The sequence below is a fragment of the Zophobas morio genome, unplaced genomic scaffold (assembly GCF_036711695.1).
Source record: "Zophobas morio isolate AGI-343-1 ecotype UQ-CSIRO unplaced genomic scaffold, CSIRO_AGI_Zmor_V1 ptg000074l, whole genome shotgun sequence".
Lineage (NCBI taxonomy): Eukaryota > Metazoa > Arthropoda > Insecta > Coleoptera > Tenebrionidae > Zophobas > Zophobas morio.
In genome coordinates, this window is record NW_026972179.1 from 964,895 (window position 1) to 986,405 (window position 21,511).

The 21,511-nt window shown below is 31.2% G+C and overlaps 1 protein-coding gene across 3 annotated transcripts in view; it reads left to right on the top strand.

Annotated features, from left to right (window-relative positions):
• Positions 1 to 20,173, top strand: part of LOC135143710 (zinc finger protein 383-like) — a 61,297-nt gene extending 41,124 nt beyond the window's left edge. The window contains exons 3-5 of one of the 3 annotated variants that reach the window (XM_064075616.1): positions 7,668 to 8,047; positions 8,103 to 8,746; positions 19,412 to 19,500. In XM_064075616.1, the coding sequence (XP_063931686.1) occupies positions 7,668 to 8,047; positions 8,103 to 8,746; positions 19,412 to 19,418 (1,031 nt within the window). In that variant the 3' untranslated portion in view covers positions 19,419 to 19,500. Of the gene's footprint in view, positions 1 to 2,069; positions 2,450 to 2,499; positions 3,360 to 7,667; positions 8,048 to 8,102; positions 8,747 to 19,411 lie in introns of those variants that run through there. The other 2 variants (XM_064075619.1, XM_064075620.1) reach the window with 2 other exon arrangements.
• Positions 20,174 to 21,511: the final 1,338 nt, after the last annotated feature.

The following is a 21,511-nucleotide window of genomic DNA, read 5'->3' on the forward strand; positions in this document are numbered from 1 at the left end:
ATTCTAAATTGACAAATTAAAAACCGAAAAATCGCAAATCGAAAAATTGAAAAAATTCGAAAGAGGAAAAATTTCATGTTGATTCAAGAAAAATGATAAAATCAGAATATTGAAAAACCGAAAAATTGAAAAAATAAAGAAGATAAGAAACCGAAACGAAAAATTGAAGAATGGAAAGATTGAAAAATGAAAAATCAAAAAATGGAAAGAAATTTAAATTTTTTGCTTCTTTAATTTTTTAAGTTCTTAATTTCCAGTTTTTAGATTTTTCAAAAATTTAATTTTTTACTTTTTCAATTTTCCATTTGATTTTTCAATTTCACGATTTTGCAATTTTTCCATTTTTTCGATTCGAAAGGTTGTAAAATCGTAAAATTGAAAAATCAGCAAATTAAAAATCGAAAAACTAAAAAATCGGAAAAATTGAAAAATCGAAAAATTGAATTAAATCCAAGAATTGAAGAAACGAAAAATTGAAACATTGAAAAACTAAAATTCTATAAACTTAAAAATAGAAACAAATTCATGAATCGCAAAATTGGAAAGAAGAAAAAACAAATCCAATGAAAAAAATTGGAAAACCCAAAAAATTGTAAAATTGAAAAATTATAGAATGGTCAATTTGTAAAGTCGAAAAATTGTATCATTAAAAGATCGAAAAATTGAAAAACCGAAAAATTGAAAAAATGAAGAAGATAAGAAACCGAAACGAAAAATTGAAGAATTGAAAGATTGAAAAATTAAAAATCAAAAAATGGAAAGAAATTTAAATTTTTTGCTTCTTTAATTTTCCAAGTTCTTGATTTCCAATTTTTAGATTATTCAGAAATTTAATTTTTCACTTTTTCAATTTTTCATTTGATTTTTCAATTTCACGATTGTGCAATTTTTCCATTTTTTCGATTCGAAAGGTTGTAAAATCGTAAAATTGAAAAATCAGCAAATTAAAAATCGAAAAACTAAAAAATCGGAAAAATTGAAAAATCGTAAAATTGAATTAAATCCAAGAATTGAAGAAACGAAAAATTGAAACATTGAAAAACTAAAATTCTATAAACTTAAAAATAGAAACAAATTCATGAATCGCAAAATTGGAAAGAAGAAAAAACAAATCCAATGAAAAAAATTGGAAAACCCAAAAAATTGTAAAATTGAAAAATTATAGAATGGTCAATTTGTAAAGTCGAAAAATTGTATCATTAAAAGATCGAAAAATTGAAAAACCGAAAAATTGAAAAAATGAAGAAGATAAGAAACCGAAACGAAAAATTGAAGAATTGAAAGATTGAAAAATTAAAAATCAAAAAATGGAAAGAAATTTAAATTTTTTGCTTCTTTAATTTTCCAAGTTCTTGATTTCCAATTTTTAGATTATTCAGAAATTTAATTTTTCACTTTTTCAATTTTTCATTTGATTTTTCAATTTCACGATTTTGCAATTTTTCCATTTTTTCGATTCGAAAGGTTGTAAAATCGTAAAATTGAAAAATCAGCAAATTAAAAATCGGAAAAATTGAAAAATCTGAAAAATTGAAAAATCGAAAAATTGAAATCCAAGAATTGAAGAAACGAAAAATTGAAACATTGAAAAACTAAATTTCTATACACTTAAAAATAGAAACAAATTCATGAATCGCAAAATTGGAAAGAAGAAAAAACAAATCCAATGAAAAAAATTGGAAAGCCCAATAAATTGTAAAATTGAAAAATTATAGAATGGTCAATTTGTACACTAAACGTCCTGTATATTTTTAGCGATTCTGGTTGCCTACAAACATGATTTATTTATTTAAAAAAAATCGCGTACTGGTTGTCGTTTCGTGAAGAACATTTTGGTTCTGAGTAGGCTTTAATTAAAGCGCTTAGTTAGCTACAGCCAACTTCAACACAAACGATTTTCGTGTGTCGATTATTTTAAGAAAATTTCTACTAAACAACTTTCTGTGTTCTTGAAACAATTAAGCGGATTAGGTTTTTCGTACTAGTCTTCAATTTATCCCTCTGTGTTCTTCTCTACTAATAAACCCTGTGCCTCGAGCATTGAAAGTGATCTGGACGAACTCTTCCAGACGTTGCAAGCTCTACAAGCAATGGAAGATACAATTCGTTGCCGGAGAAATCAAAGAAAATATACGAAATATCGTACAATTGTTTTAAAGATTGGTGTAAGAAGCACGGAGCGAAAGACATAACCGAAAACGTTCTTCTCGCTTACTTTGTCGAAAAGTCGGAGCATTTGAAATCGTCGTCGCTCTATTCCGAGTACTCAAAGTTAAAGACGTCGCTAGCCGTCAAAAGAGAAGCTGATATAAAGGCGTTCACAAAGTTGACTGAGTTCTTGAAAAAGAAATCGATTGGTTACCGTGCCGAGAAGTCGAGGATTTTCTCGAGGAATCAGATCAATCGATTCCTCCTGGAAGCACCAGACGAACGGTACCTGATGATGAAGGTAATTACAAATCTTGTTGTTATCATTGATATTAATCGATTGGAATTTAGGTGGCCTTGATTTTTGGCATTGCTGGGGCATGCCGCACGCACGAGTTCGTGCAGTTGACTCTCGAGAACATCGAAGACAAAGGAGATTCTTTAACAGTGAACATACCGCAAATGAAAGCTAACCGGAAACGGTCGTTTATTATCGATAACATACGAGCCGAAGTGAATATGATCCAGATTTATAGAAAGTACGCCGCACTTAGACCCACGTACACCACCTATCGCCGCTTCTTCATGGCCTATAGGCGAGGCAAGTGCTCGAACCAAGTAGTCGGCGTGAACGCCTTTGGAAAGATCCCGGGCGAGGTCGCCAAGTACCTCAAGCTCGAAAGCCCGTCCAACTACAACGGGCACTGCTATAGACGGACTTCGGACTACTTGAAACGCAGCGGCGGCTGGCCGTCTGTCACGATGACGGAGTATCATTTCGCGGAGGAAAACGCGGACGAGCACGAGATGGACGATGACGTGATTCCAGTGGAAGAAGTGAACGTCAAAGTTGAACCGTGCACGAGTTCGGACAGTTGGCGCACTCACACTAAAACAAAAGCAGAGTCACCAAGGATTAAGCAGGAAGTTTGAACGGGATATTGTTGACTTGAGTGTTCTTGGTTCGGATGCTAGTTGTTGAAGTAGAGTAGCAGAGGATGTTGGTTTTTATAATTTTGGTTAATTAAGAAAACTTGTTAAGATGCGAGACTGCGACGAGAGGAAAGGTCGTTGATAAAAAGCAGTTGATATACAAAATAAAGTGATGTAGAGTTGTCTTTACTTGAGTTAAGTATTGTCTGTTGAGTTGTTATACTGATAGGTTTTTACGTTTCACAGTCGACTGGGTGAGAAAAAAATCTAACTAGAAATGTGGAATCTATTTCGGTTATAAATAAACACAATAATAACACCAAAACAACAAATTGTACTTAATCGAGAAAAAAATTTAAAAAGTCTGATAGTAATTAAACTCTGACGAGAACTATGGTCGGTGTAAGTATTTGTTTTATTATTTTGCGCCGTCACTGAGTGAACAGCAATAGCTAGTACAAAACAAATCCCCTGCAAGCCTTTCACTAAAACCAAAAATTAGCTCATTCTGAATACGAAAGACTTTATCTAAAAATTCTTTCTCGCATCTCTGTAAATAAGCACAAGCAACCTGAGCCACGAAAGTGATTTGGATGATTTTTGGTACTCTTCCAGACGTTGCTAGTCCTACGAGCAAGGTAGCGTACGGTATATTGGTCTAGATTTTGCAGTTTTTCGATTTAAAATTTCTCCAGTTTTTAGTTCGTAATTTTTCCAATTTTACGATTTTTCAATTTCAATTTTTTCATTTTTTCTTTTCTTCAATTTTTCATTTTTCTTTGTTTCTTTAATTCAACGATATGCAACTCTTCAAGTTTGCGTTTTTAAATTTGGCAGTTTTTCTATTTTCCAACTTTTTTTCGGTTTTCAATTTTTTCGTTTGTTGAACTCTTGGGTTTTCTATTTTTTTTTTCTCTAAATTTTTTCAGTTTTTCGTTTCAATTTTTCGATTTGCGATTTTTCAGTTTTTCTTTTCTTGGCTTTTCAATTTCTAGATTTTGCAGTTTCTTAATTCAAAATTTCTCGGCTTTTTAATTCGTAATTTTTTAATTTTTCCATTCTCATATTTTTTATTTCTTCAAATTTTCGATGTAATTTTTCGTTTCAGTTTTTTATTTTCTTTTTTTTACAATTTTTCGTTGTTTTTTTTTCAGTTTCTTCACTTTTGTGTTTCTTCAATTTTTCGATTTGCAATTTTTCAGTTTTTCTTTTTTCTTCAATTTGTAGGCTTTACAATTTTTCGGTTCTTTGATTTTTATTTCTTTTTCCAGTTTTTCAATGTTCGGATTATATAACTTTTGTTTTTTCAATTTCAATTTTTTCATTTTGTCTTTTCTTCAATTTTTCATTTTTCTTTGTTTCTTCAATATTTTACATTTTTAAATTTTCAAGTTTTTCGATTTTCTAACTTTTTTCGGTTTTCAATTTTTCGTTTTTTCGACTCTCATGTTTTTCAATTTTTCATAGTTTTTTTTCATTTTTATTTTGTTTTTTATTTTTTAGTTTCTTCAATTTTTCATCTTTCTTTGTTTCTTCAAGTTTTCATTTTTCTCTGTTTCTTCAATTTTACAATATGCAACTCCTCGTGTTTGCATTTTTAAATTTTTTAGTTTTTCGATTTAGTTTTGCGATTTTTCAATTTTTCTTATTTTGTTTCTTCAATACCTAAGTTTCACAATTTTTTTATTTAAAAAATCTCAGGTTTTTAAATCATAATTTTCCAATTTTTCAATTCCTAAATTTTTCATTTCTTCAAATTTCGGATTAATTTTTTTTTCGGTTTTCTCTTTTCCTTATTTTTACAAATTTTCGAGTTTTCGATGTTCCGATAATATACTTTTTTGTTTTTTCAGTTTCAATTTTTCGTTTCGTCAGTTTTTCATTTTTCTTCGTTTCTTCAATTTTATGATATGCAACTCTTCGACTTTCCATTGTTAAATTCTTCAGTTTTTCGATTTTCCAATTTTTTTTTTCGGTTTTCAAAATTTCGTTTTTTCAACTCCTAGGTTTTCTAATAATTTTTCGTTTTCTCTTCACTTTTAATTTTTTCAATTTTTCTTTTTTTGTTTCTTCAGTTTCTAGATTTTTGCAATTTTTCGGGTTTTTAAATATTAATTTTTTAATTTTTCAATTCTTATGTTTTTCATTTCTTCAAATTTTCGATACAATTTTTCGTTTCGGTTTTATATTTTTTTTACAACTTTTTGAATTTTTCAATGTTCCGATTATATAATTTTTTGATTTTTCACTATCAATTTTTTCAATTTTTTCCTTTCTTCAATTTTTCATTTTTTTTTGTTTTTTCAATTATACGATAAACGCAAACTCTTCAATTTAAAAATTTTCAGTTTTTCAATTTTCCTACTTGTTTCTGTTTTCAATTTTTCGTTTTCTTAACTCCTATGTTTTCCAATTGTTCGTTTTTGTTTTAATTTTTTTTTTCAGTTTTTTGTTTCTTCAATTTTTTGATTTAAAGAGTCTGGGGTTTTTCAATTTTCCGATTTTTAAATTTTTCATTTCTTCAAATTTTCGATGCCATTTTTCGTTTTGGGTTTCTATTTTCTTTATTTTTACAATTTTTCGAGTTTTCAATGTTCCGATTACATACTTTTTTATTTTTTCAATTTCAATTTTTTCAATTTTTCGTTGTTTCAAGTTTTCATTTTTCTTTGTTTCGATATTTTGTCCTGTAATTAGGGAAACCTGTGGGACAATAAACTTATTATTATTATTATTATTATTATTATATGCAATTCTTCAAGTTTGCATTTTTTAATTTTTCAGTTTTTTTGTTTTCCAACTTTTTTTTCGGTTTTCAATTTTTCGTTTTTTCAACTCTTATGTGTTCTAAATTTTCGTTGTTTTTTTTTTCGCTTTTAATTTTTTCAGTTTTTCTTTTTTTGTTTCTCCAATTTCTAGATTTTGCAGTTTCTCGATTTAAAATTTCTCGAGCTTTTAAGTCGTAATTTTTTAATTTTTCGATCCTCATATTTTTCATTTTTTCAAATTTTCGATGCAGTTTTTCGTTTCGGTTTTTTATTGTCTTTTTTTACAATTTTTTGGATTTTTCAATGTTCCGATTATATCATTTTTTGTTTTTTCAATTTCAATTTTTTAATTTTTTCTTGTCTTCAATTTTTCGATTTTCCAACTTTTTTTTCGGTTTTCAATTTTTTCGTTTTTTCAACTCTTGGGTTTTCTCATTTTTCGTTCTTTTTTTCAATTTAAATTTTTTCGGTTTTTCGATTCTTCACTTTTTCGATTCTTATATTTTTTATTTCTTCAAATTCTCGATACAGTTTTTCGTTTCGGTTTTTTATTGTCTTTTTTTACAATTTTTTGGATTTTTCAATGTTCCGATTATATCATTTTTTGTTTTTTCAATTTCAATTTTTTTCATTTTTCCGTTTCTTCAATTTTTCCTTTTATTTTGTTTCTTCAATTTTGCGATAATTTTTAAATTTTTGAGTTTTTCGATTTTCCAGCTTTTTCGATTTTAAATTTTTTGTTTTCTCAACTCTTGTTTTTCAATTTTTCATTGTTTTTTTTTTCACTTTTTTCAGTTTTTTTTTCTTCAATTTCTCGATTTGCGATTTTCCAATTTTTCTTTTTTTTAGTTTCTTCAATTTCTAGATTTTCCAATTTTTCGATTCTTGTATTTTTTATTTCTTCAAATTTTCAATGCAATTTTTCGTTTCGGTTTTTTGTGTTCTTTTTTTCACAAATTTTGGATTTTTCAATGTTCCGATTATATAATTTTTTCTTTTTTCAATTAGTTTTTTCGAGTTTGCATTTTTAAATTTGTCAGTTTTCCAACTTTTTTCGGTTTTGAATTTTTCGTTTTTTCAACTCTTATGTATTTCAATTTTTCGTTGTTTTCTTTTCACTTTTATTTTTTTTTAATTTCTTGTTTTTTCAATTTCGGGTTTTTAAATGTTTTTTTTTCAATTCTTCGATTCTTTTTTCAATTTCAAATTGTTCAGTTTTTCGTTTCTTCAATTTTTCATTTGTCTTAGTTTCTTCAATTTTACGATATGCAACTTTTCGAATAACACAATGAAAAATTGCAAAATAGTCAAATTGAAAAAAAAAAACGAAAATATATAAAATGACAGCTTTGAAAAATCTAAAAATTGGAAGACCTTGAAAAATTGAAGACACAGAAAATTCAAAAATCGAAAAATTAAAATTGAGAAACTTTTAAAATCGAAATAGTGCAAAATCGAATCTTTACTTGAGTTAAGTATTGAATCTGGAATCTATTTCGGTTGTTATAAATAAACACAATAACAACACCAAAAACAACAATTGTACTTTATAGAAAAAAATAATTAAAAAGTCTGATAGTAATTAAACTCTGACGAAAACTATGGCCGGTGTAAGTATTTGTTTTATTATTATTTTGCGCCGTCACTGAGTGAACAGCAATCGCTAGTACAAAACAAATCCCCTTCAAGCCTTTCACAAAAACCAAAAATAATCTCTTTCAAAATACGAAAGAAAAATTCTTTCTCACATCTCTGTAAATAAGCATAAGCAACCTGAGCGACGAAAGTGATCTGGACGATTTTTTGGTACTCTTCCAGACGTTGCTAGTCCTACGAGCAATGTAGCGTACGGTATATTGCCCGAGAAATCAAAGAAAAAATACGGCGTATCATATACTCGTTTTAAAGACTGGTGTACGAAGTACGGAGCGAAAGAAATAACCGAAAACGTTCTCCTTGCTTATTTTACCGAAAAGTCTGAACATTTCAAGTCCTCGACTCTATGGGCCGACTACTCAATGCTAAAGGCCTCCCTTGCCGCTCGAGAAGAAGCAGACATTAGCAAATTCCCCAAAATCACCGAATTCTTGAAAAAGAACTCCGTCGGCTATCGCGCCGAGAAGTCGAGGATTTTTTCCCGGAATCAGATTAACAAATTCCTCGCGGAGGCTCCAGATATCGCCTATTTGATGATGAAGGTAAACACGAATTTCCTTGTATTTCTTTGATTAATAATTGCTCTGTGGCATTTAGGTCGCCTTGATTTTCGGAATAGCCGGGGCGTGCCGCAGGCAAGAGATGGCGCTGATGACCATCGACGACATCGAAGAAACCGGGTCGGTGTTGACTGTTAACATACCACAGACCAGAGCCAACAGAAAACGCTCGTTTATCATTAACGGGGAAAGAGGCGAAGTGAACATGATGGAGATTTACCGGAAATACGTAGCGCTGCGACCGCCACACTGTACCAATCGCCGATTTTTCTTGTACTATAAACTCGGAAAGTGCTCGCAACAAGTCGTGGGAGTCAACACCTTCGGGAAATTCCCGAGCGAAGTGGCCAGATTCCTCGGGTTGTCGAACCCGTCGAGTTTCACGGGGCACTGCTATAGGAGGACTTCGGACGCGCTGAAACGGTCGGGAGGGTGGCCGGCGGTGACGATGGCCGAGTGCCACTTCGCCGAACCGGAGGCGCCGGATGACGTCGAGGACGACGACGACGTCATCGCCGTGGAGGAGGTTAACATTAAAATCGAGGAAGAGGATGTTAAAGACGTGGCTACAACGTCGGGAAGCGGTGTACCGTCGTCCAGTCATAATTTCGAAAACTGGTTTAATTGTCAGATTAATGTGCAGGCGGACGCTACGTTAGCCGGGGAGATAAAGCAGGAAAAGTGAGTACACTGGCGGCCAAAAATAATGTCCGGGAGTGCCAACCGTTCGAGAAATGTATGTCATTTGTTTGTTGTCCATTGAAGAAAAAATTGGTCGAAGGTTATTTCGACTGAATTTCCTCGCCGCTGAAGTGCGCCCAACAAACCAGATTTTTTGAAAAATTATTAAAATTGTTGCGATTTTTGCTTTAATCTCTATAAAGTAAAAACCAAAAAATAATACTCTCAGCTTTTTGACCTGATTTTTCAGCTCTTTAATTCTTCTTTTTTTGTGTCAAGTTTTTTCGATTTGAAATTTTTCGAGTTTTTAAGTTTAAACTGTGAGTATTTCAAATTTCCAACTTTCGAATTTTTAAGTTTTTAGATTTTGCAATTTTTCGATTTAAGTTTCTCGACTCAATTTCAATTTTTTCAGTTTTTCTTTTCTTCAATTTCAAGATTTTGTAATTTTTTTATTTAACATTTCTCGAGTTTTGAATTTTTTAATTTTCCAATTCTTTAATTTTTCATTTTTTCATTTTTTCGTTTCTCCAATTTTTCGATTAGCAATTTTGTAATTGTTCATTTATCTTTGTTTCTTCAATTTTACTATATGCAGCTATATTAGTTTTCTTTTTTAGATTTTTCAGTTTTTCAATTTCCAACTTTGGTTTCAATTTTTCGTTTAGGTTTTTTATTTTTTCAGTTATTCGATTTTTCAATGTTTTGATTCTATTGTTTTTTGTTTTTTCAATTTAAATTTTTCAGTTTTTCTTTTCTTCAATTTCGAGATTTTGCAATTTTTTGATTTGCAGTTTCACGAGATTTCGGGTTTTCAAGTCTTCAGTTTTTCGATTTAGAATTTTTCGTTTCCGTATTTATTTTATTTATTTTTTCAGTTTTTCGGTTTTTCAATGTTGCTTTTCTTATTTTTTTTAACGTAAAATTTTTCAATTTTTGGATTTTTTTCTATCTTTGAATTTTCGACCTCACGATTTTGACGATTCTGTAATTATCGATTCATTTTTTTTTTCGATTTTCAAGTGTCTGAATTTTTCTTTTCCATTTGCAATTTTTTGATTTTCCACTTTTTCGATTTTACAATTTTTCGTTTTTTCAATTTTTCTGTTTTTCAATATTTTCCAATTTTTTTAGTTTTTCGATTTTTCAACTTTTCTAATAAAAAAATAAAATAACGACAATGTATAAAATGAAACCTTTGAAAAATAAAAAATTGAAGAAACAAAGAATTCAAAAATCGAAAAATTAAAATTGAGAAACTTAAAAATCGAAAAAGCACAAAATCCAAAAAATGAAATAATGTATTGCAAAATCGAGATATCGAAAATTAAAGACATCATAAAATCGGATTACTGAAAATCCTACAAAATTAAAGAATTTAAAAATAAGAAAATTAAATAAACTAAAAATTATAAAATCGAAAGAAACATTAAAAAAGTTAAGGAAATGAAAAAAACAAAAAATTGTGATATGAAATCGAGGAAATCAAAATTAAGAAGTCGTAAAAAAAATCGCCGAAAAAATAATCACAATCGAGATTGAGGGTGGGTGGGCGGGTTTTATATTTTTTCAATTTCTCTATATTTAAATTTTTATTTTTTCGATTTAACAATTTTTGGGTTTTTCATTTTTTCGATTCAATTCGTCTTTTTTTATAATTTTTCGGTTTATTATTTTTTTTCGATTTTTCTCTTCCATTTGCAATTTTTTGATTCTCCGCTTTTTCGATTTTTCAGTTTTTCGATTTTTTAGTATTTTCCGATCTTTAGTTGTTCGATTTTAAATTTTTCGATATTTGAGTCTTTTGATTTTTCAATTTTTACGAATAAGAAAATGAAAAAGGCAAAATTAAGGAAATGAAAAAACAAAAAATTGTGATATAAAATCGAGGAAATCAAAATTAAGAACTCGTGAACAAAATTTTCGTCGAAAAAGTAGGATTTTGCAATTAAGGTCCGCCCCCGGCTTACGACGAATAAAAAAAATAAACACAATTGAGAGAGGGCGGGTGGGCGGGGCTTATATTTTGCCTTTTTTCAATTTTATGACTTTAAAATTTTTTCATTTGTTGGATTTTTCAATTTTTCTACTTTTAATTTTTCGATTTCGCAATTTTTGGGCTTTCTAATTTTCCATTTTCAATTTTTTTGATTTTCCACTATTTCGATTTTATAATTTTTCGTTTCTTCTGATTTTCAATTTTCAATGTTTCCCATCTTCAGTTTTTCGATTTTTCAGTTTTTTGTTTTCAACTTTTCGAAAAAAAATGAAAAATAGTAAAATTGAAAAATCAAAAAGAATCAAAAATAAAAAACGAAAATGTATAAAATGAAAAAATCGAAAAAGTACAAAATCAAAAAAATAAAATATTGTATTGCAAAATCGAGATATTGAAAATTAAAGAAATCCGAAAATCGAATAACTTATGAAATTATAAAATCTAAAGAAACATTAAAAAAATAAAGGAAATGAAAAAAACAAAAAATTGTCATATAAAATCGAGAAAATCAAAATTAAAAAGTCGTGAAAAATTTTTTTTGCGGAAAAACAAGGATTTTGCAATTAAGCTCTGCCCCCGGCTTACGACGAATAAAAACAATTCAACACAATTGAGATAGGGCGGGTGGGCGGGGCTTATATCTTGCCCCTTTTTCAATTTTATAATTTTAGATTTTTTACATTTTTCAGTTATTAATTTTAAAACTTTGTCATTTATTTTTCGATTTTTAATTTCTCAATTTCTCGATATTTAATTGTTCAGTTTTTGGATCTTTTAGTTTTTCGATTTCACAGTTTTTGGGTTACCAATTTTTCGATTCAGTTCTTTTTTTCTGTTTTACAATTTTTCGATTTTTAAGTTTCTCGATTTTTTTTCTTTCATTTTCAATTTTTTGATTTTACAATTTTTCATTTTTCATTTCGATTTTATTGGATTTAAAACTATTTCGTTTATTCGATTTTTAATTTTTCAATTTCTCAATATTTATATTTTCAATTTTTGGGTTTTCCAGTTTTTCGATTTTTAAGTTTCTCAATTTTTAATTTTTCAATGTTTCGATTTTTCGTAGCTTCAGTTCTTCTGTTTTTAATTTTTTGATCTTTCAACTTTTCGAATCTTTAATTTTTGGATTTTTAATTTTGCGATTTTTCTGTTTTTTGATTTTTCAACTTTTCGCATAAAAAAATTGCAAAATATGTAGTAAAATTGAAAAATCAAAAAGAATAAAAAATGAAACGTTTAAAAACTAAAAATTGTAAGAACTTGAATAATTGAAGGAATGAAAAATTAAAAAATCGAAAAAATGGAATATGTATTTCAAAATCGGGATATTGAAAATGAAAGAAATCGGAAAATCTGATAACTGGAAATCCTGCAAAATTGAGGAATTTAAAAATGGGAAAGTTGATAAACGAAAAATTATAAAATCGAAAGAAACATTCAAAAAATAAAGGAAATGAAAAAACAATGATACAAAATCGAGGAAATCAAAATTAAAAAGTATGAAAAAAATTTTCGTCCAAAAATTAAGATTTTGCAATTAAGCCTGCTTATGACGAATAAAAAAAATAATCACAATTGAGATAGGGCGGGTGGGCGGGGCTTATATTTTGCCTTTTTTTACTTCCCGAGCGTAAGCAAAGGAAGTATTGTAATCGAGTCCGTCGGCCGACTCTCTACTTTTACGTTTTCTCGATCTTTCATGACCCCTAGAAGACGAAGAAATAGGTCTCCCATTTCCGTCTGTCTGTCCGTCTGTCCGTCTGTCCGTCTGTCCGTCCGTCCGTCCGTCTGTCCGTCTGTTGTCACGGATTTTTATTAGACAGATAATCTCCGAAAGTACTCGACCGATTGTTGTGAAATTTTGTACTTATATTAAGAATATCATGTAGATGGTAAAACGCTAACCAAAATTTGTCGAATCATCCCCACCACTAAAGCGATGACGTCACTTCAAAATTGTACATAGTAAATGGGTTTTCAATTGTATAAAATAACATAGTCCTACACATGTAGTTTACAACTCTGAATCGACTTTTCACCCGAAACGTCCAGATTTTTGGAAAAAAAAATCAAAATTATAAAACAACATTTTGAAATTTAATTTTTAATCTGCTAACCAGAATGCTTTGAAATGTTGCAGATGTTTTAAGGCTATAAAGAGCATCATAAATCTTTAGTCAAAAAATATTTGCTTATCCCCTCCAAAAACTTGATGACGTCAGCTCAAAAGTTTGTGGAATAAATCATATCTAAAATGTACAAAATATGATGAGTCTGTACTTGTGAACTATCACTCCATTCATATTTTTTGGATTTGCATATACAGGGTGACTCAAAAAAATTAATGAATGCGTAAATATATTTTATTGATTTAATCAGGAACTACAAAACCGAATGCTCTGAAATCTTGCAGATGTTTTAAGGTCATAAAGAGCATAATAAATTTTTAGTCAAAATATATTTGGTTATCTTCTACAAAAAACTGATGACGTCAGCTCAAAAGTTTTCCGAATAAATCGCATCTAAAATGTACAAAATATGATGAGTCTGTACTTGTGATTTATCATTCCATTCATATTTTTGGATTTGCATATGCAGGGTGACTGAAAAAAATTAATGAAGGCGTGAATTTATTTTATCGATTTAATCAGGAATTACAAAACCGAATGCTTTGAAATCTTGGGAATATTTTAAAGTTATTATAAGCATGGTAAACTTTTGTTCAAAATGTATTTGTTCATCCCTCCTAAAAAAATTGATGACGTCACCCTTAAATTTTGCTGAATAAATCCTATCTAAAATGCAAAAAATATGATGAGTTTGTACTTGTGATTTATCATTCCATTCATATTTTTTAGATTTTCTTAAGAGGTGGTTCAAAAAAATTAATGAAGTCAATTTATTTTATTGATTAAATTAAAGGCAACACTTATTATTAGTATTACACCCCAACCAACCCAATTTGGTAGACACAAAATTTGTGAAAGGAAAAACTCGGTTGAAACATAAGGGTAGCACGCTTATTTGCATCGACTTTAACGTTACAGATCTGCATTTGTTTTATGCGCTCACTTGGTTCCGCGAATGTGAAATAGACATGTTTATAATCAACCAATTGTGAATTTCACCGTCAAGAATTAAAATAAAACCCAATGTTTTATATAATAAGCGGAAGTCGAAGCAATAAAACCGATGGTCGTTTTGTTTACAGTTTCTCTGTTTGACTCTCACGTATGCTGTTACGCCTGTCATCTTAAATTAAGAATGTTTATACATACACGATTTTCAGTTGCCTCTGATACGTATACGTGAGTAAATTGTTTCGTTATTTTATTGATTATTACAAATCAATATTCAAAACGACCCAATTCATTTTCCCGAAAATTTGAGAATATAATAATTTTATTCTTAGTATTACACTACATCTATCCCAACTGATATACGTGTCCTTGCAAAAATGTTGATGACGTCATCGCAATTTTTTTTTAAATTCCCACTACAAAAATGTAATGAGAAAAAAAACACAATAGGCATGCAGTCGTCAAGTTTCCGACAGCGAGGGAAGTACTGTCTAAACTCTTTAGACCAATTTTTTATTGATATTCGTGGTCATCTTTTCACAACAAGAAACTTAAAACATTTTTAAAATGGTAAATTTTTTACGCTCCACCCCTCGGTCTCACAACGATTGAAAAATTTATCAGGACTGAGATTGAAACGAATGGGCGGGGCTTATTATTTGGTTTTCTTTTTTACTTAATACATTTAGTTTTCTTTGAACAACACGATTCCTTAAGAACAAGTTTCACATGGTAATTTCTTGTATAAAATTAAGGATTTGGCAATTAAGTTCCACCCACCTTACGACGAATAAAAATAATAATCAGAATTGAGGTAGGGCGGGTGGGTGGGGCTTATATTTTGCCTTTTGTCATTAAAATACGTATTTTCACAACAAGAAACTTAGAACTGTTTAAGATGGTAAATTTTTGTAGGGAAATATCGATTTTGCAATTACGCTCCGCCCCTCGATCGGATAAGGAATGAAAAATGCATCGGTATTGAGATGAGGGTGGGTGGGCGGGGCTTATATTTTGCCTTTTTGTAAATATATTTCTCTACGAAAATTTACCATTTTGGCTGTGTTTTAAGTTTGTTGTAGTGGAAAGAAGATTACTAATACATATTAAGAAAGAAACAAAAGTCAAAAGATAAGCCCCGCCCACCCACCCCGTCTCAATTGTGATGATTTTTTTTATTCGTCGTGAACCAGGAGGCGAAGCTTAATTGCAACATCAGTATTTGCCTCCAAATTTTGCCATTTTGAGCTTGTTTTTAGTTTCTTGTTATGAAAAGAGAAGTACGTTTACTTAAAAAAAGGCAAAATATAAGACCCCGCCCATAAAAAATCATCATAGTTGAATTAGGTTGGGTGGGCGGGGCTTATATTTTGCCTTGTTTTAGTAATATACGTATTCTTCTTTTCACAATAATAAACTTAAAACATATTTAAAATGATAAATTTTTGTACGGAAATATCGATTTTGCAATTAAACTCCGCCCCTCGGTCTGACAAGGAATGGAAAATTCATCGGAATTGAGATGAGGGTGGGTGGGCGGGGCTTATATTTTGCATTTTTGAAATATATTTCTCTACGAAAATTTACCATTTTGATTATGTTTTAGTTTCTTGTTGTGGAAAGAAGATTACGACTATTAAGAAAGAAAGAAAAATCAAAAGCTGAGCCCCTCCCACCCACCCCACCTCAATTGTAATGATTTATTTTATTCGTCGTGAGCCAGGAGGCGGAGTTTAATTGCAAAATCCCTATTTCCCTATAAAATTTTACCATTTTGAGTTTCTTTTCAGTTTCTTGTTGTGAAAAGAGAATAACGTATACTCAAAAAAAGGCAAAATATAAGCCCCGCCCATGCATAAAAAAACATTGACATCTTGAATTACGGTGGTTGGGCGGGGTTTATATTTTGCCATCTTTTATTAATATACGAATTCATCTTTTCACAATGAGAAACTTAAGACATATTTAAAATGATAAATTTTTGTACGGAAATATCAATTTTGCATTTACGCTCCGCCCCTCGATTTGACAACGAATGAAAAATTCATCACGATTGAGATAGGGCGGGTGGGTGGGGCTTATATTTTACCATTTTGTTTCTTAATATACGTAGTCATCTTTGCACAACAAGCAACTCAAAGCATGTGTTAAATTTTGTAGAGAAATATTGATTTTACAATTACGCTCCGCCCCGCGGTCTGACAAGGAATGAAATATTCATCGGAATTGAGATGAGGGCGGGTGGGCGGAGCTTATATTTTACCGTTTTTTAATTATATTTCTCTATGAAAATTTACCATTTTGGCTATATTTTAAGTTTCTTGTTGTGGAAAGATTATTATGAATGGAAGGAAAAAAACAAAAGTCAAAAGATAAGCCCCGCCCACCTACCCCACCTCAATTGTGATGATTTCTCTTATTCGTTCGTGCCTTATATTTTGCCTTGTTTTATTAATTCTTCTTTTCATAATAATAAACTTAAAACATATTTAAAATGATAAATTTTTGTACGGAAATATCGATTTTGCATTTACGCTCCGCCCCTCTGCTTGACAACGAATGAAAAATTGATCACGATTGAGATAGGGCGGGTGGGCGGGGCTTATGTTTTAACTTTTTTTATCTTAATTTACGTAGTTATCTTTTCACAACAAGAAACTCAAAAGCATGTTTAAAATGGTAAATTTTATAGGGAAATGTCGATTTTACAATTAAACTCCGCCCCTCGGTCTGACAAGGAATGAAAAATTCATGTGGGCGGGGCTTATATTTTGCATTTTTGAAATATATTTCTCTACGAAAATTTACCATCTTGATTATGTTTTAGTTTCTTGTTGTGGAAAGAAGACTACGACTATTAAGAAAGAAAGAAAATCAAAAGCTGAGCCCCGCCCACCCACCCCACCTCAATTCTAATGATTTATTTTATTCGTCGTGAGCCAGGAGGCGGAGCTGAATTACAAAATACGTATTTCCCTCCAAATTTTACCATTTTGAGCTTGTTTTCAGTTTCTTGTTATGAAAAGAGAATTACGTATACTTAAAAAAAGGCAAAATATAAGCCCCGCCCATGCATAAAAAAAACATCACAGTTGAGCTAGGTCGGGTGGGCGGGGCTTATATTTTGCCTCGTTTTATTAATATACGTATTCATCTTTTCACAATAAGAAACTTAAAACATATTTGAAATGATAATGTTTTGTACGGAAATATCGATTTTGCATTTACGCTCCGCCCCTCGGTTTGACAACGAATGAAAAATTCATCACGATTGAGATAGGGCGGGTGGGTGGGGCTTATATTTTACCATTTTGCTTTTTAATATACGTAGTCATCTTTGCACAACAAGAAACTCAAAGCATGTGTTAAATTTTGTAGAGAAATATGGATTTTACAATTACGCTCTGACAAGGAATGAAATATTCATCGGAATTGAGAGGAAGGTGGGTGGGCGGAGCTTATATTTTACCCTTTTTTAAATATATTTGTCTATGAAAATTTACCATTTTGGCTATATTTTAAGTTTCTTGTTCTGGAAAGATGATTATGAATATTAAGAAAGAAACAAAAGTCAAAAGATAAGCCCCGCCCACCCACGCCACTTTAATTGTGATAATTTTTTTATTCGTCGTGAGTCAGGAGGCGGAGCTGAATTGCAAAATCTGTATTTCTCTACAAAATTTTACCATTTTGAGCTTGTTTTCAGTTTCGTGTTATGAAAAGAGAATTACGTATACTTAAAAAAAGGCAAAATATAAGCCCCGCCCATGCATAAAAAAAATCATCACAGTTGAATTAGGGTGGGTGGGCGGGGCTTATATTTTACTTTGTTTTATTAATATACGTATTCACCTTTTCACAATAATAAACTTAAAACATTTAAAACGAAAAATTTTTGTACGGAAATATCGATTTTGCATTTACGCTCCGCCCCTCGGTCTGACAACGAATGAAAAATTGATCACGATTGAGATAGGGCGGGTGGGTGGGGCTTATATTTTACCTTTTTTTTCTTAATATACGTAGTCATCTTTTCACAATAAGAAACTTAAAAGTTTAAAATGATAAATTTTGTAGAAAAATATCGATTTTGCAATTAAACTCCGCCCCTCGGTCTGACAAGGAATGAAAAATTCATCGGAATTGAGATGAGGGTGGGTGGGCGGGGCTTATATTTTGCATTTTTGAAATATATTTCTCTACGAAAATTTACCATTTTGATTATATTATTTAGTTTCTTGTTGTGGAAAGAAGATTACGACTATTAAGAAAGAAAGAAAAATCAAAAGCTGAGTCCCGCCCACCCACCCCACCTCAATTCTAATGATTTATTTTATTCGTCGTGAGCTAGGAGGCGGAGCTTAATTACAAAATACGTATTTCCCTCAAAATTTTACCATTTTGAGTTTGTTTACAGTTTCTTATTGTGAGAAAAGAATTAAGTATACTTAAAAAAAAAGGAAAAATATAAACCCCGCCCATGCATAAAAAAATCATCACAGTTGAATTAGAGTGGATGGGCGGGGCTTATATTTTGCCTTGTTTTATTAATATACGTATTTATCTTTTCACAATAAGAAACTTAAAACATATTTGAAATGATAATGTTTTGTACGGAAATATCGATTTTGCATTTACGCTCCGCCCCTCAATGTGACAACGAATGAAAAATTCATCACAATTGAGATAGGGTGGGTGGGCGGGGCTTATATTTTAACTTTTTTTTTCTTAAAATCCGTAGTTATCTTTTCACAACAAGAAACTCAAAAGCATGTTTAAAATGGTAAATTTTATAGGGAAATATCGATTTTGCAATTAAACTCCGCCCCTCGGTCTGACAAGGAATGAAAAATTCATTGGAATTGAGATGAGGGTGGGTGGGCGGGGCTTATATTTAGCCTTTTTTTTAAAATATATTTCTCTACAAAAATTTACTACGTACGTTGAATAAAAAAAAATAGGAAAAATGGAGTAAGTCGATCTTGATTTAATTAATAAAACAAATTGCCTCATTCTTAATTTTTTTGAGTCACCCTTTTTAAGTAATTTTAAAACTTGTGAGTGCATTGATAAATCACACATATAGAGGAATTTTTAAATGACGTCATTAATTTTTTGGAAAGGAAAAGCAAGATTTCAGAGTATTCGGTTTTGCAGTTTTAAAATTAAATTGCAAAATGTTATACAATTTTGATTTTTTTTCGAAAAATCTGGAATTCTAGGGTGAAAACTTAACACGGAAATTGTAAATTTTGGAAATGACATCATAATCTAATAAAAAATGGACGTTTGTTATTTGTTTCCCTTTTGATGATTTTCTGTCTTTCTCGAACATGGTCGGCGGACATTATTTTTGGCCGTCAGTGTACATTTGCTTGGAACGAGATGTGTATGGGTAAAGTGTTCTGCGGGGGTTAAAACTAAGTTAGTTTGCGGCAAAAATCCACTAGACGAACGACAATGCCGCGTTAGCTCACGCGTACCACCCAAAATTTTCTCTACGTCTTCCGAATTGTCAAGGTGTGCGTTTGTGTCGGTTTTCCGGATGCTCAATCCACCCTCTTAAACCCTCCTTCCTTTCAGGATTTGACGCCTCCGGCCAGCTCCAAATGAAAATAATCTCGACTGAAGGCAAGTCGACCCAAGTAGAAGTAACAACCGAGGATGGTTCAGTGATAGTGATGGAGCTAATGACCGAAGAAGACGCCGAGAGCCAGCAGCTCGGCTCCTCAATCCCCGAGCGGAACGAAGACGGCGAGCTGAAAATCTTCAAGTGCCCCCAGTGCCCCAAGTCGTTCGCCCGCAGGATCCAGCTGCGGCGGCACGCCTCCGTACACATGCAGCAGCGCGGCTTCAGCTGCGGCATGTGCGAGAAGTGGTTCCCGACCCGGTCGGCGCTGGTGCGCCACGAGCGCATCCACACCGGCGAGCGGCCGTTCCAGTGCGAGATCTGCCAGAAGAGCTTCGCGCAGAAGGAGATCCTGTACAGGCACCTGATGACGCACTCGGGGCAGAAGCCGTACAACTGCACACACTGCAACAAGGGGTTCACGCAGAGGGAGCCCCTGAGGATCCACCTGAGGACGCACATGACGGAGAACTCGCACGATATTAACTTGCACTATTGTTCGCTGTGTCCGAAGGTCTTTTGCCATGCGTCGGGCTTGAGTCGGCACTTGGTCACGCACACGGGGAAGATGTTTAAGTGTAGGGATTGTGATAGGTCGTTTACGGATAAGTCGTCGTTGCGGAGGCATCACAAACAAACTTTGCACCAGCCTTAAGTCTAGCTTTATTTACGATTTTCTTTTTCAATTTATGATATGAATAAAAATTTAATGAGCAGTTGTGTGAGTTGATTTGGTCCTGTCTGAAAAGTGATGGTCAAAGAAAAAGTGTGGTTGTGGTCCGTGCGCTGGCAATTAAGAAAGATAGATAGGTTTTCACATGGATAACGAAGGTAAGTCAGAATGTGCGCTAAGCAGATAATTTACATAAAAGTAATTTTATATTTTTTTGATTTTTTGGACTTTAGTTTCTGGACTTTTTTGATTTTTGGATTTAACTATTATTAGTGCCCTAGGGTATCGGACAATAACGTACTTCAAATCCACACAATTATATGCCAATAATAAATCGTTGATCGAGAAGAAAACGGGGTGGGTGGGCGGGGCTATTTTCAAGTTTTTTTAGCATTTCGACCACTTGACAAAATAAAATTCGATCTTCATCTCACTGTACATAAAATAAGTCAATGAAATTCAAAGGTGGAGGTGGGTGGGATTAGGTTTACCTTTGTTGTTTAGATTTCATTACTGAAAGATAAAATCGAAACATTGAAAAAACGAAAATTTTTTAAAATTGTAATTAGATACATGTTTAACATGAAAACTAGAAAAATTGCAAATCAAACATTGAACAACCGAAAATTTGAAAAATCTAAAACTGAAAAAAGGAAAAATTAAGAAGTCTTAAAGTAGAAAAATTGAAAACCCAAACATTGATGACATTAAAAATTCAAGCATACAAAAGTTGAAAAATCGGAAAACTGAACGATTACTCGAAGAGTTGCAAATTGAAAATTCGAAGAAACGAAAAATTTAAATTGGAAAAACAAGAAATTATAAAATCGAAACACTGAGAAATCGAAAATCGAAAATTTGAAGAAATGAAAAATTAAAGAGTCAAAAAATTCAAAAATTAGAAATTCGAATTAGAAATTTTAAATGGAAAAATTGCAAATCAAAAAACTGAAGAAACGAAGAAATGAAAAATTTTAAAATCCAGTAATTTAAAAGTGGAAAAATTCTAAAATCGAAAAGTTAAAAAAAAGTGAAAAATTTGGAAAATTGTAATTACATATATTTAAAAATGGAAACTAATTGAAAAAATCTAGAAATTAAAACAGCCAAAATTTGGTAAATCGAAAAATTGAAAAAAATGAAAACTCGAAGAATTGCATAACGTAAAATCGAAGAACAAAAAAACGAAAATTTGGAATTGAAAAAACAAAAAAAATTATAAAATCGTAACATTGAAAAATCGAAAAACTGTAAAAATCCAAAACGAGGAACTGAAAATCGAAAATTTGAAGAAATGAAAATTGAAGTGTCGAAAAATTAAAAAATTAGAAATTGAAAACTCGAGAAATTTTAAGTAGAAAAATTGCAAATCTAAAAACTG